At 36.3% G+C, this 14,460-nt stretch overlaps 1 protein-coding gene and 1 non-coding gene across 2 annotated transcripts in view; one reads left to right on the top strand and one right to left on the bottom strand.

Annotated features, from left to right (window-relative positions):
• The window catches only part of Proc (Proctolin), a 57,716-nt gene extending 44,703 nt beyond the window's left edge, over window positions 1-13,013 (bottom strand). The window contains exons 1-2 of the mRNA XM_073966385.1: window positions 12,820-13,013; window positions 2,026-2,622 (exon numbers count right to left, since the gene is read on the bottom strand). Of these exons, the coding sequence (XP_073822486.1) occupies window positions 2,026-2,343 (318 nt within the window). The 5' untranslated portion in view covers window positions 2,344-2,622; window positions 12,820-13,013. The remainder of the gene's footprint in view (window positions 1-2,025; window positions 2,623-12,819) is intronic.
• On the top strand, window positions 3,953-4,023 carry TRNAG-GCC (transfer RNA glycine (anticodon GCC)). The gene has a single exon. It is a non-coding gene; the product is annotated as a tRNA-Gly (tRNA).
• Window positions 13,014-14,460: the final 1,447 nt, after the last annotated feature.

Raw genomic sequence — 14,460 nt, 5'->3', positions numbered from 1 at the left:
CTTTGTCGACACAATTATACCCTCAGTCTGTGACATAGTATTTTTTGTTATTCCAAATTATTGCTGTTGTAATGAGTACAGCGAGAGCTTTCCGCAATTATGTGTAAAATTTATCGGCGAATAGGTTGAACTTGTTATTAAGGCGAAATGTTTGTACTTTGCGATGACTAACGTTAAGAGGTAGGTGACGTAGGGGACGAAAGATACTAAGCAACGGCCCTGTCCGGCTATAACATGGCAAAGCCCAAGAATAACCTAGGTCCCTCTTTCATCTCAAGTGGTCACTGATTTCACCTGGGAAGCTGTCTTTAACACTCGTTAAAGGCGAGCGTTCCCTCACAAGAACGTTAAAAACTTGGGTTGGACATTGGGCCAATAACCCATCCCTCCAAAAACAAAGAAAAACACATCCCTCTCAAGTTGATGACTTCCTCAAACGTTTTAAGGAACTTGATCTGTGAATCTGCACCTGGAATATAGAGAAAGTGCAGTTTACGCACTTGCAGATATACTTGAAAAATTCAAGCCCGATATTATTACTGCTATGCAATAAATATGACGAATTGGGAAATGTGTCACAACAACACCTAAAGACATAAAGCATGAGTTTGGTAGCGGATTTGTAGTTGGTCGGAGGTTAAACCATCTGCTCTCCAGCGTCACCCCTGTGAATGAAAGACTTGCTACAATACGGAAAAAGCTAACTTCAACATCAGCTTTATTTGTGCAAATAGAGTACGAACAGACAGCCACAGCATATTCGTGGCAGGAGGAAAGTGATTGGAAAGTTAGTAAGAATCCTAAGTCCTATTAAATATACAATAATGTCTGGATTATTGTGTGATCGACTAAAGCCTAGGGTTGATTGATAATTGGGTCATATGTGGCTATAGACCTTTAGAATTTAAATTTAAATTTAAATTGCGGCAAATCCATATTTTTGTCGATGATAAAGCAGTCTTCGACGTTTAAACGTACTCAAATTCCTGCTGAATTTGGTATTTCCGCAAAACTTGATCCGGTTTTGTAAGTTGACACAAACCGATATCTGTCCTCATTTAAAATAGAAAAGAACCACTCCAAAATTATAGTGGTTGATTCATACCAATACCAATACAAATACTTAGTACTTTAACTGTTTTTTGTTTTGTTCAATATTAATTTTGAAAATTATGAGAAATTCAGTTTAAGTACACAGTAATTGTATTGGTATGAATCAACCACTATCATTTTGGCATTTATTAACCGATTTGAACAAATAATAGCTTATTCCGAAGATATTATTCACCCCTTTAATAGGAAAAGGGATCAATAGAAATCCATAGTGAAAAAAGAAGATATGCCCGTTTACATTTGAAAATGTGAGAAACCCAGATTTTCACTACTTTTACCGTTATAAAATAATAAAACGAAATGACCCGACCGAACCAAAAGTATTTTCGTTGTCCATGGACGCCAACACGATAGAATTTTGTAACAGAACGCTTGAATATTTTTCTGATCAACTGTTGTAGCACAATGTCATTTATCGATATTTGCCGACAAATGTGCACTTTATCAAGGCCAAAACTGCCTGAAGGAACATTGTACTATAGAGTTCTTAATTATTGTGTTGGCTACAATTTTGGTCGAAGATCCATTGGAAAATTATACCGATGGTACTCCCGTACTGGATTTTTTTCTATTGAATCCTCACATTTTATAGCAAACTAACGAAACTCATAAATGTTTAAATATTTTCGATCTCAAATCCCGGAACTCGTGACTTTTACTGCTGTTTTTTGCTTAAACTGAATCAGAAAAAAATGTTAAATAAAAATGTTGTACATCCTGAAACAGGAATATTGGATTTCCACATTCCCCAACCTTTTCATTTTGTTAAAAATAAAATACCTCAACCGGATTCCTGGGAAATCATCTTCATCGTCGATGTTGTTGTTGTCGGTTACGAATTACAATTGTATTTAATGGGTGTGTTTGTACCACAAAATAAAAAACGACATTGTTATTATTATTTTCACTCACCTGCAACATTAACTCACGCAATTTATCCAAATCATCACCTCGTGACCTTGTGGGTAAATAACGGCCTTCGCAAGGTTGTTGTTGAGCCATTAAAACCACAGCCAGCAAAAGGAAACACCACAAACCCAAACGAACGCCAGCATGTGAAGCCGGGGAACTGGGTGACGACTGTAATGCAGATGCCGATGCCGATGATGATGTTGTTGTTGGTGACGATAAAGAAGACAACCGTAAAGCTGATGGCGACATTGCGGACGATGATGATGAGGTGCTGGCGGTCAAAAGACTTTCGTTGCTGGCACGTTTGTTGAAATGCATTTTGTACGTTTCCGGTTTTGTAAAATTTACGGTTTTTTTACAATTGACTTTTTTATTGGTGTTATTGCGGTTGGACAAAGTTTCACTTTTTTCTGATGCTTTTTTGGAGCAAAATAAGTGGCTTTGAAAAAATCAGACGAGCTACAGGAGTTGTTAAAGGTTGATGGGTTGTCCGTTCGTTCCCGTTGTCCAGCTGCTTTAATTTGGTGTCGTTGTATTTAGGTTGTTGTGTCGTGATCACAAAAAAACAACAACAACAAGTTTACATGCAACAGATAACTGCAATAAATGAAAAACAAAAAACATTAAAGAAATTGGTTCGTAATCATTATTAAGTGCACATTACAGAAAAAAAGAATAAAAACAACAAAAAACATTGTTAAAAAATGTTTGATTTCGTAATATCCGAAAAATATCTTTGGTGTTTTTTTTTCGATCTGTTATTACATTTCTTGCTGTAGCACAAACTGGAATGAAGAAGTAGGTTTCTGTTGGTGTCATGCTTTGGGTTGGTATCACCTTCAGGTTAATAAACAGGAGCAGAAAATATTTCTAAAATATGTTTGTGACATAATTGAATATAAGGACAAATGTTTTGAATAAAACACGTTCATACTATGCGCATAGTATAGTTACATTGGGATATATGTTCTTTCAGTTTCAAAATTAAAAAAAAAATTTAGTATCCTCTCAGAAAAAATCCTATTCCAACTACATACACTGAAACTGTCGATGTCTGAGATTTCATTATTTGAGCTATGAAAAAGAAATTTTACATTAAAAAATATTGAATCCTGGAGGAAGACAAGACAACGAAGCATTCAGGACATTGAGTACATCCTAAGCTACTTCTCTCATATTCCCCTTATTCAAGTTACAACATGTTGCCTTTAATTCCTTTAAATCTCATCTAAACATTAACATAATACATTGTTACCCCTTTCATATGGAGGGATGCTAGAAGACGGAAACACTATCCCACAATCTTTGCGACAGATTGTTTTATTGCCAACCCCACGTAATTATTCCCGCCTACCAATTTGTAACTCATATGTGGAGCCGACTTCTTCCTTATCTTACACGACCACCACATAAAGTGTTGCATTTCTTTTGCCAGTCATCATAGCCACCACGACTGCTCAGCGAGTTATTGTTTTTATATCCTCCCAACGATAAATCATATGGAGTGACATTAAAAAATAAGCGCTTGTCCTCAATTTTATGAGCGTTGTTGTTTCAGTTGTTTCTTTTGTGGGATCATTGGCAATGTGTGTTGGAGTTAGAATCAATTTTATTTGGAGCACTTAAATTGTAATGCCATAAACAAATACTTTGTTTTAAGGAAATAAAACATGTTTAGGGTTTCAGGATACAAAGTGTAATTGTACGGTTACACTAGAATTTTTTGCCGGGTTAACCCACTTCGAGAGGATTTATTTAACGTTTGCGCTATGGAATTGACATTTGAAATCCAACCCACTGGGTTAATCCGGTTAAGTGTAACCGGGGTATAATGTGAGAAATGTGGTAGAATTAGGGAGAAGTGGGAGTGAGAAGCATATAAATTAATATTTAATTTTTTTTAAAACATATTTCGTCTAATTATCACGCATCGGTGGTTCAGTGGTAGAATGCTCGCCTGCCACGCGGGCGGCCCGGGTTCGATTCCCGGCCGATGCAATAGACTTTTTTATTTTTTTTTTTCTTTTAAATTTATTACAATTTTGCTGCACAGTATAAATATACAGAAAATTTATTTATATACACTCCACCATAGTACCGCTTATAAATCAGTAATCATATGCGACCACTATAAAATCTATATATGTTTGATCAGGGTAAATATCATATAACCGCAAGGATTTATTTTAAGAGCGCTTACAAAAATCATTTTATTCAAATTGTTCTATTAATTCCGATATTAATTCCAAAATTTAAAAGAGGTTAGCTAGACGATTTTAATTTTAAAATTGGGAAGGGCAATATCTTTAATTCGACTGTAATATTTAACCGACAAAATCATTGCTTGGCTACCAGAGTCCTCCGCCAGGAAATCAATGGTTCAATTAGGAGTATTGTTGTGTGCTGCCGAAGGTAATATAACATAACGCACAACCAATCCGAAAAAAATATTATTGAATATATGCCGCTTAGCCAGAATGAGGACAAGACAGCAGAAGGCCGGTTAAAAAATAATACATATGTAAATTGGACACGTCGGTTTAATGACCACATTGTTTAAAACCGAAGGCGACACAACGATAATGTTGCATAAGCTAATAATTTCCTCCAGAAAAGGAAACAGAACTGTATGTCACTGGTGTATGAGTCTGGTGAATTTAGTATCCTCGCCGAACTAATATTTGTTATACCCAACACCACTATGTGGGGAGGGTATTATAAGTTGGTTTTTGCCAAAAAGTTTGTAACGCATCGAAATATATACCAAAACAAGTAAAAAAGTATCAGTCGGCTTTGCCGACAGAGATATACCCTCAGCCTGTGCAAATTGAAACACTTTTTTTCACAAAAAACTTATGTATTTAGGGGGTTTCAAAATTTTGGTCGTATGAACTGACAAAATTGTTGATTAGGATTAAAGTTCAAAAATTATGCGGAAAAGGTACTTAAAGGAATGGACCGACATAGACCATGGGGTTGCCATAGGGGTTTTTACACCCTTCGGGCTGTTTTCTCAAGAAGTATGGACTTGCCCCTGAAACAACTTTTACCATCGTAATTGAGGCAGCGAATGTAAGTTGCTTCAACAAAAATCAAAGTGATTCAATAGCAGGTCTTAAAGTGAACTTATCCAAAATTCACTCCCATCAAGAGTTATCGTGCGCACAATTTTTTTGAACTTTTGTGGGGTAGGTACCTGAAGGAGTGGACCGATATGGCTTATCTACGAACTTAAACTAAGTTTGGAAACAATATTACGCAGGCCAAATTTTGGCCGTTCGAGAATTATCTTGCGCTTCCACCCATAAACATGGTGTCATAGGGTTTGTTTTTCAACTTTCAGGCTATTTTTTCAGGAAGTATGGACTTGCCCCTGAGGAAACTTGTACCTTCGTATAGGGGACAGTGAATACAAGATGTTACAACAAAAACCAAGGCGATTCGAGAGCAGGTCCTAAACTGAACTTTTCCGAAATTTTGTGTGGGAAGTACTCGAAGGAGTTTACCGATTGAGTCCATATTGGAACTTCATCTAAGTCTGGTAGAAATTTCATAATGTGCAAAATATGGACCAAATCGGTTACTTCCTTCAAGAGTTATCGTACGCACAAATTTTCCGAACATTTTCGAACTTTTGTGGGGGAGGTACCGGGAGGAGTGGACCGATATAATCCATCTTTGAACTTGAACTAAGTTTGGACAAAATATTACGAAAGCCAAATTTTGGACCGAATCGGCAGATCCGTTCAAGAGTTATCTTGCTTTCCAACCACTACACACGGTGTCATAGGGGTTTTTGTAACTTGCAGGCTATGTTCTCAGGAAGTATGGACTTGCCCCTAATGAAACTTACAGCGTCGTATAGAGGACAGCGAATACAACTTGAGTAAACAAAAAACAAATCGATGCGAGACCAGGTCCTAAACTGAACTTTTCCGAAATTTTGTGTGGGAGGTACCCGAAGGAGTGGACCCATTGAGTCCATATTGGAACCTCATCTTAGTTTGGTAGAAATTACACGATGTGCAAAGTATGGACCAAATCGGTTATTCCCTACAAGAGTTATCGTGCGCACAGGTTTTGCGACAATTTTTGAACATTTGTGTGGGAGGTACCTGAAGGAGTGGACCTATATGGCCCATCTTCGAACTTAAATCGAATCTGGACAAAATATTTCGATACCCAAAATTTGAACCGAATCGATTGATCCCTTCGAGAGTTATCGTGCGCACCAGCCAGCCAGACAGACAGACGGACAGACAGACAGACAGACAGACAGACAGACAGACGGACGAACATTGCTAGACCTACTCAAAATTGTCTGAAACGGATATCGTACAAACATACTTGGAGTCTAAAACCATTATTTCGATAAGGCACATTTTTGGTCGTATCAAAGTGTAAATACCCTCTTTAGCCTAAAGGCTGAGGGTATAATGAATGTCTCTATGAGCTGAGTCGATCTGGATATGTGTGTGTCCGTCCGTCCGTCTGTCCATCTAAACCTTGTAATTACGCTACAGTCCCAATTTTGATCCGATCGTCACCAACATTTGGGTGTCTATGAGGGTCCCGGAGGGGAATATTCAGGGGTCGGAATGGGCAAAAAATGTATTTGGAGAAAAGTTTAATGTTTTATTTCAATGCGAATATATCCGCTGCTATAATAGGTATATCAAAAGTAAAACCTGCTAATGAAAGAAAATATCACCTTTACAACAATGTAACGTAGGTTGTCGTAGGTGGTCAAACAACGAAGATATTGCAATAGTCGCTAATATAACCAAACTTTCACACCTTTGGTTGGAGACCTTCTAAAAGCAAAGTCTGACTATGAAAGTAGAAAATCCCATCCTTAATATGATGCAAAGTATGTATTACCATCCCATTTTTAATTTTTTTTTTTTAAATCACGCTACAGGTCGCAATTTTGATCGGATCGTGACGTGACGATCGTGGTTAATGAGGGTCCTGTAGAGGAAGAAGCCTATTGATTTTGGTGATGGTCGGATAATATTCAGGGGTCGGAATGGGCAAAAAACTTATTTGGAGAAAAAGTCAACGTTTAATTTCAAATATATCGAATATCTCTGCTTCTATATGGGGTATATAACATGCTAATGAAAGTAGAAAATATAACCTTTGCAACAATGTAACGTAGGTTGTCGTAGGTGGTCAAACAACGAAGATATCGCAATAGCCGCTAATAGAACGCAACTTTTCATTTTTGCGATTTTAATAATAACACTGTGCTACAGTCAAAATTTGCAGGGGTTCTAATGCATAAATTCGGTTTTGTGGAAGTCCACAGAAGACGAAAATACCTTTGGTTTCTTTGGGTCACTTCGGTTTTTCATTTTATAACGGTAAATGTAGTGAAAAATGGGCTTTCTTGGATTTTCAACTTTAAACGGACATTACTTCTTTTTTCCACAACCGATTTGCACACATTATCATTATAAAGGGGAGAGTAATGCCTTTCGAACAAGCCATAGATTTTTAAAATCGGTTAACAAATGTCTAAGTAGTAGTGGTTTAAGTGTGACAAAAACGCATTAAAAAACAGTAAAATGTTTTTCCTTGTGCTCTAGGCTGCGTAAATGACACCTAACAGTACAATTATTTACAGTTAGCAAGTAGGAAATTTAGTTGGCTTTCCAAAATGGGGAAGACCAACAAAATCCGTTGAAAAATGTATGCGTTATGGCATTTTTTGTGTTTCAACTTTTTGGTTTTTTTCATATTTTCACAAATCGGTTGTGGAAAAAAGAAGTAAGGTCCGTTTAAATTTGAAAATCCAAGAAAGCCCATTTTTCACTACATTTACCGTTATAAAATCACAACCCGAAGTGACCCAAAGAAACCAAAGGTATTTTCGTCTTCTATGGACTCCAACAAAACCGAATTTGTGCATCAGAAATCCTGCAAAAAAATTTTGTCCACTTTTGTATCACAGTGTAATGAACGAACGAATATCACAGCTTTGATTGCAGACCTTCCAAAAACAAAGTCTGTGAAGTAGGTTGTCATACGTGGTCAAACAACAGAGATATCGCAATAGTCGGTAATGCATCCCTTTTTCCATTTTTTGTGCAATCACACTACAGGTCAGAATTTTGATCGAATCCTCATGAAATTTTGGGAGTTAATGGGGTCTCACAGAGAAAGAAGCCTATTGATGGTTGGCGTTCATCTCACTTTTCCATTTCTTTATTTGAGTTGTACTGATGATGCACTTAAATGCGTTTCAACAAAATTGACCTGTTTTAATGAAGACATTCAGAGCAAAGGCGCTAAGCTACCCAATTTTAATATTATGAATTTTACCAGTCAAAAGCTTACGCACAGGGGTAGTGGTGTAGGGTATCACATAGTCGGCCCCGACCCGACGATAGCCTTGGCTCACTTGTTTTTAAAATGGCATAAGCTGACTGGTTGTATTCATAAATATAATTCCTTTCTCCAGTTATCGTGCCAAGCAGCCACTATGTCAGGAAGCATGGACATGGACCCCCGAAAAACCTTATATCGGAAAACAGGTCCTAAGGGAGTACATTTGATACACATTTTAAAACTATACTCGAACAGTCCTCCAATTTGAATCGCTAAGCCATCGATACACACGACACTCGAACAGCACAGGGAGGTACCCGAAGGTGTTCATCTATATGTACATTTTTATACCGTCCACCATAGGATGGGGTTATATTAAGTTTGTCATTTCGTTTGTAACTACTCGAAATAATCATTGTAGACCCCACAAACTATATATATTCTTGATCAGCGTGCAATTAATTATACATCGATATAGCCATGTCCGTCCGTCTGTCTGTCTGTGAAAATCACTCTAGAGTCCGAACCGATTGACGTAGGTGGATGAAATTTTGGGAAAATCTATTATTTGTACGTAGGACTTTTGGTATTGAAAGCTGGCTATGTAGGTCCACGCCGACGTATAGCCCCTATACAAAATGACGAGTGACACGTCGTCGTTTTAAGGAATTTTTAAGATATTTGTCCCATTTTACCACCGAATTGGTTGTAATTTGGTATTTTGTGTCTCCAGAGGCCAAAAAACATTCCTACCAAAGTTGGTTTATATAGGTCCACGTTTTGGTACAGCCCCCACATAACGGCCCATATAAATTACGCGTCATTTTAATATATTTTGAATACATTTGACAACAGAATCGGTTGCAACTTTGTATTTTGTGTTTCCAGAGGCTAAAAAACATTTCTACCATAAATTGTTTATATAGGTGCACGTTTTGATATAGCCCCCATAGGACGATATCTCCCGATTTTTGGTATTTTCAAGGTTTTAAAAAATCCGTTATTTTTGGGAAAATATTCATTAAAAATTCCTGAATTTTGGAAAAATGTTATTTAAAAAATCCACGATTTTTGAAAAATTATTCTTTAAAATATCTACGATTATTCTTTAAAAATCCACGGTTTTTGGAAAATTATTCTTTAAAAAACAAACGATTTTTACAAAAACATTCTTTAAAAAATCCACGATTTGTTGAAAAATATTTTTTAAAAATCCACGATTTTTAGAAAAAATATTCTTTAAAACATCCACGATTTTTGAAAGAATATTCTTTAAAAAATCAACGATTTTTGAAAAAATTTAAAAAATCCAGAATTATTATAAAAATATTTGTTAAAAAATCCACGATTATTATAAAAATATTCTTTACCTAATCCACGATGTCTGAAAAAATATTCTGTAAGAAATCCACGATTATTGAGAAAATTTTGTTAAAAAATCCACAATTTGAACAAGATATTCTTTAAAAAATCCATGATTTCAAAAAGAATGTTCTTAAACAAAAATTCATGATTTTTGAGAAACATTCTCAAACAAAAACCCACCATTTTGGAAAAATGGCCGAGATGGCTGAAATTTGGTATTTAGTCTTCGTTGGGGGTATAAAACTTTCCCCCAGAAATTTGTAGGTATAGGTCCACGCCATCATATAGCCCCCATAGAACGGTACCTTCCGATTTTCAGTACTTTGAAGATGAAATCTGTGGTGGAGGGTATAAAAAGTTCGGCCGAACCGAACTTAACGCTTTTCCTACTTGTTTAAACTAAAGGTTAGGCTAAATCGGATACTAGATTCGTAAGTTATCGTGTTCATCCGATATCGTTTATGTATATTCGAGCGAGTTGCGGACCTTCACCCCAATGCTACTGTTAATGCTGACAACGACATAAATGCTATAATTAATAAAAAATTTGGAACAATAAATGACAAAGTTATTGTTTCCTTAATGGTCAGCTTAATAAGTACGAATATAAAAAATTGCAAATAATTCAAAATAACCAATAGTAAAATTGTAAACATAAATTAAAGAGTTTCATTTTTTGAAATTTTGCCTGTTAGGGCGAAGATCATTTTTTAATGATTTTTTCAGTTTCAGTTGAACACAGAACGGAAATAAATAAAAAACTTTCAAAAGAAAATGTCTTTTATTTCACGCGCATTTTATTCGCGTTCCAGCCAGACGGACGTACGGACGGATTTCGTCCACACATACATGGTTTTGAGTCGATTTAGCCTTGTATGTCTGGATTGCACGGCAACTCTTTTTGAAGTTTAGCCAAATTGTCTATCCGAATTAGCTGTAATTTTACATTTAAGTTCTCTGAACGAGAAGTTTGCTAAACAAAAATGTATGACCAATAACCCCATATAATAGTACCTGTTGACTTCACATATTTTGATGGCGAATCAGCTGTAATTTGTCTTATCGAGTTTTCTATGGACAGAGAACATTATTCATCGATGTTTTAGTTGATACGATATAGATTATAGCTGGTAAATTAATGGTAGTCTGACTATCGTTTTGATCGCTGTCGTAACGATTTGTTCATATCGGATTCCTAGGCAATTTGTTTGCACATAATTCATGACAAATAACCCAAAAACATTTTTTGATGGTTAATGTAAACTTTGTTGTTCGACAGCAACAAAAAAAACGACATTCGTACTATCTCACGGCAGTGGTACCGCATTGACCCAAAACCATAGCGCGTCGGCCAGCTTCTGCCAACCCAGGATCAAACCTATGCTTCTATGTAGTTTCCTATGCTGCTACAACAACAGTCGTACTATTGATAGTTTGTCAGCTCTATGTCTTACTCTCTTTCTGTTATAGTACAAACAACGATCAACAACACTGCAATATCCCGAAAACTTCTTCATATTTATCCTCTATTCAACGGAAGAATGGGCTGTTTCCACAAAAAAAATGTACAGTGGTAAAAGGGGCTGCTTATACAACCTGTTGAAAAAAATCAAACGATATAGGTTATGTCCTTAAACTACAATTTAGCGAATAATTATGTGGGAGATGCCAGATGAAGCGAATAATTATGTGGGAGATACCAGATGTGTTTAAGTACTACAATGTGCAAAGCTGGAACCAAATTTGTTATTACCTTCGAGAGTTATTGTGCTCACCATTTTAGCGAAAAAAAACCAAGTAAGAGAGAGAGAAATTGCAAGGTTTTTCCGTGTCGTAAGCCCAAAGCTCACCTAAAGTTTCGCACCGATCAGACTATCATTGCGATCGGATAAAAATTGTTTAAATAGTTTACTATCATCATCAAAAACTTATCGTTTCAATTCTGGTGGAAACCCAACCTCCATAATTTCGTGACGATTGGTCCATAATTGGGGTCTGGAGTTTGATTACAATTTTTAATGAACGGACGAACGGACACACATCTTAAAATCGCCTTATCTCGTAGATATATGGGTTTACGACGAATATTAATCTATACTACATGGACTTTACACATTGTGGTGTAGGGTATAATTAAACTTAAATGGGGAGATACCCGAAGGCATGGACCCATCTTGGAACTTGTACTAAGTTTAATTGGCCAAATATACGTGTTTAAGCAATATCAAAATCAGACCCGATTTTCATAATTTTTTTAGGACTCGTTTCTTGGCCCCTGCAATGAACTGGTACAATTTTTCATCAGTTGGATAATAATTGCAACCTTTAGAACGATTTTGTGAAAATTGGCCCCCATGCAAATTACTATGGAAATAAAATGTTGCTCAGGGGCAGGGGTTAACGTTAAAAGATCGTTTTAGATTTTCATATTTAAGGTTTTTGGAACAAACGAAAAAAAATTTAGAGGTGAGACATTAGAAAAAATATTTTTTATGGGTCATCCTAATGTCAACAGAATTGGGAAAGTATTTTCCTACATTAAAGTCCTCAATGTAATAAAAACCTATAACGGCCACACTTTTTATCACTTTTTCAACGGTATCATTTTAGTCATCACAAACCACATATTATTCGTTCTTCCTTCTTTCCTCCATGAGATTTCCAAAAGAAGAGAGCCCCACACATATCACCACACTGACTTGATCTCTACGTTTACGACTTATTGGTTATCCATTAAATATACCGGTTTTCAGAAATATTAAAATATTTTGACAAATCTACAATTAACATTGGTAAGGCCATTTTCCGTTTTCCGTTGAAATGACACAATTTCCTTTTAAGAATCTGAGAAGTTTTGAATGTTATTTCAAATGTTGCAAATTTCAATCTGTTTTGATGTCATTATGCAAAACAAAAAACTTTCTTTCAATGTTAAACTTTGCACATAACTTTTTTATGATAAGTTTCAAAACTTTAAGCACATCAACATAATCCTTGGAACATCTATAATACATAGCTTTAAGTTTGACTGTTAATATTATTAACAATTCATTCAATTTTAAACTTGTCTTTTTTCATAACTTTAGCGACACTTACATCACACACAAAATATTTTATGTTATTTCCTTTTTTAAGTTCTTCCGATTTCTTTTTTTTTTCTTGAAAAATATGCAAATTGTTTTCAAACTTTTTAGTGGTGGAAGATAGTTGAGATAACTCGCGCCGTTTAATATTTCTTCTTTTTTGGTTGTTAGTACTTATCGAGGATAAGACAGTTTAGTTTTTGACTCGATATCCTTTGGTAACAATGGTATTTATAGCCGAAAAATCTCTGGCTGACAGCACAACCGAGAGGAGACCAAGAACAATAACAGCAGCCAGCAGCAACAACAAAAACGCAAGTAACAGTGGGAAAAATAAAAGCGCAGCAGCCACAAGAACAATACGGGCCAATGTAGCAGAAGCAGCAGCAACACAAGAGACATGGAAAAACAAATGAACCAACATTTCACCACACAAGCACACGCACACACACCAGCACACATTTGGCCAAAACACTTTCTCTTGTAATAGTATCCTTTGCCATTTTTTGTCGTTGTTGTTTTGCAGCCCAACGCAAATGACAAAAACAAATTGTCTGTAAGTGACTGTCCCTGTGTATGTGTGGGTGAGTGGGCATATCGCACAATCGCACTCCTTGCTTCCTTCATGTGCCCCTCTGCTCCCCACCACATTCCCTCCGCGCCGCATGAACAACTGTTGTCATCATCATCAGCAGCATTGTGCTAATATACTGTAGTTCATAGAAAGGATAATTCTGCAAAAAGGACACTAAGGATAATAGTACACTATTTGTTGTCCGTTGTCTATCTTATACAATAGCCAGCCAACTAACTATCCATTCACAACTACAACTATCCCCAGCCCCCGCCTTGCCGCTTAGGAAACTCAAAGGAAGGAGCCTACAACAATCTCTGCTTACAAATTGTGGAGGCAAAACAAACAAAAAATGATGACGACAACACCATCGTTGTCGTCGTCGTCGTCAGGATATACAAGAAGAACCACATGGAGGCGTTAGTTACCACTGTGAGTCAATAAAAATGAATGTGCGTATATATGAGTGTTGGTTGATAAGCACTCACTAACAGTACCACATACACAGGCACACACACTTTGATAAATTTATTAAATATTATCTTTAGAATGACAGAACAAGGATTACGCGCCTGCGCTCCCATGCGCCCATTCAAAGTGGCCGCCACTATTCTGTTTTTTTTTTCTGTTTTGCTTTTGTTGTTGATGTTGACATTGCAAATCAACATCAATACTCGTAGCTGTGTAGCATTTAATTTGAAATTACAGCGATTGCAATGTGAGCTTTGGTTTAATGTGTTTTTTCGCAATGTTTATTTTTTTTTCTTGCCAATAATATTGTGGTCCACCATAGTTTTGGTGCGTGAGCGCTTGGTTTTCCGCCCATCCACTCGTACAGAAATGAATATAAATGCTTGTTTTTTCTGGGGGTAAAAGGGGAGCGAATGTTAAGACATAATCATTATTCATAGCAGATGCTTTTCATCACATCTCATTCTTAGGATTCACAACCATGATGGTGGTAGTGATTGCATTCAGCCATTCAGGATATTCCGCACAAATTGCAAATAGATTTTCATTTGCTTGGTTTCAATATTGTCAGATGTGAGCAACAATCTTAAACACAATATGTGACAAGTT

Source organism: Musca autumnalis, unplaced genomic scaffold, assembly GCF_047663935.1.
Source record: "Musca autumnalis isolate F117 unplaced genomic scaffold, ASM4766393v1 scaffold_2, whole genome shotgun sequence".
Lineage (NCBI taxonomy): Eukaryota > Metazoa > Arthropoda > Insecta > Diptera > Muscidae > Musca > Musca autumnalis.
Note: the sequence above shows the minus strand (reverse complement) of the source record. Positions and strands in the feature narration are given on the sequence as shown.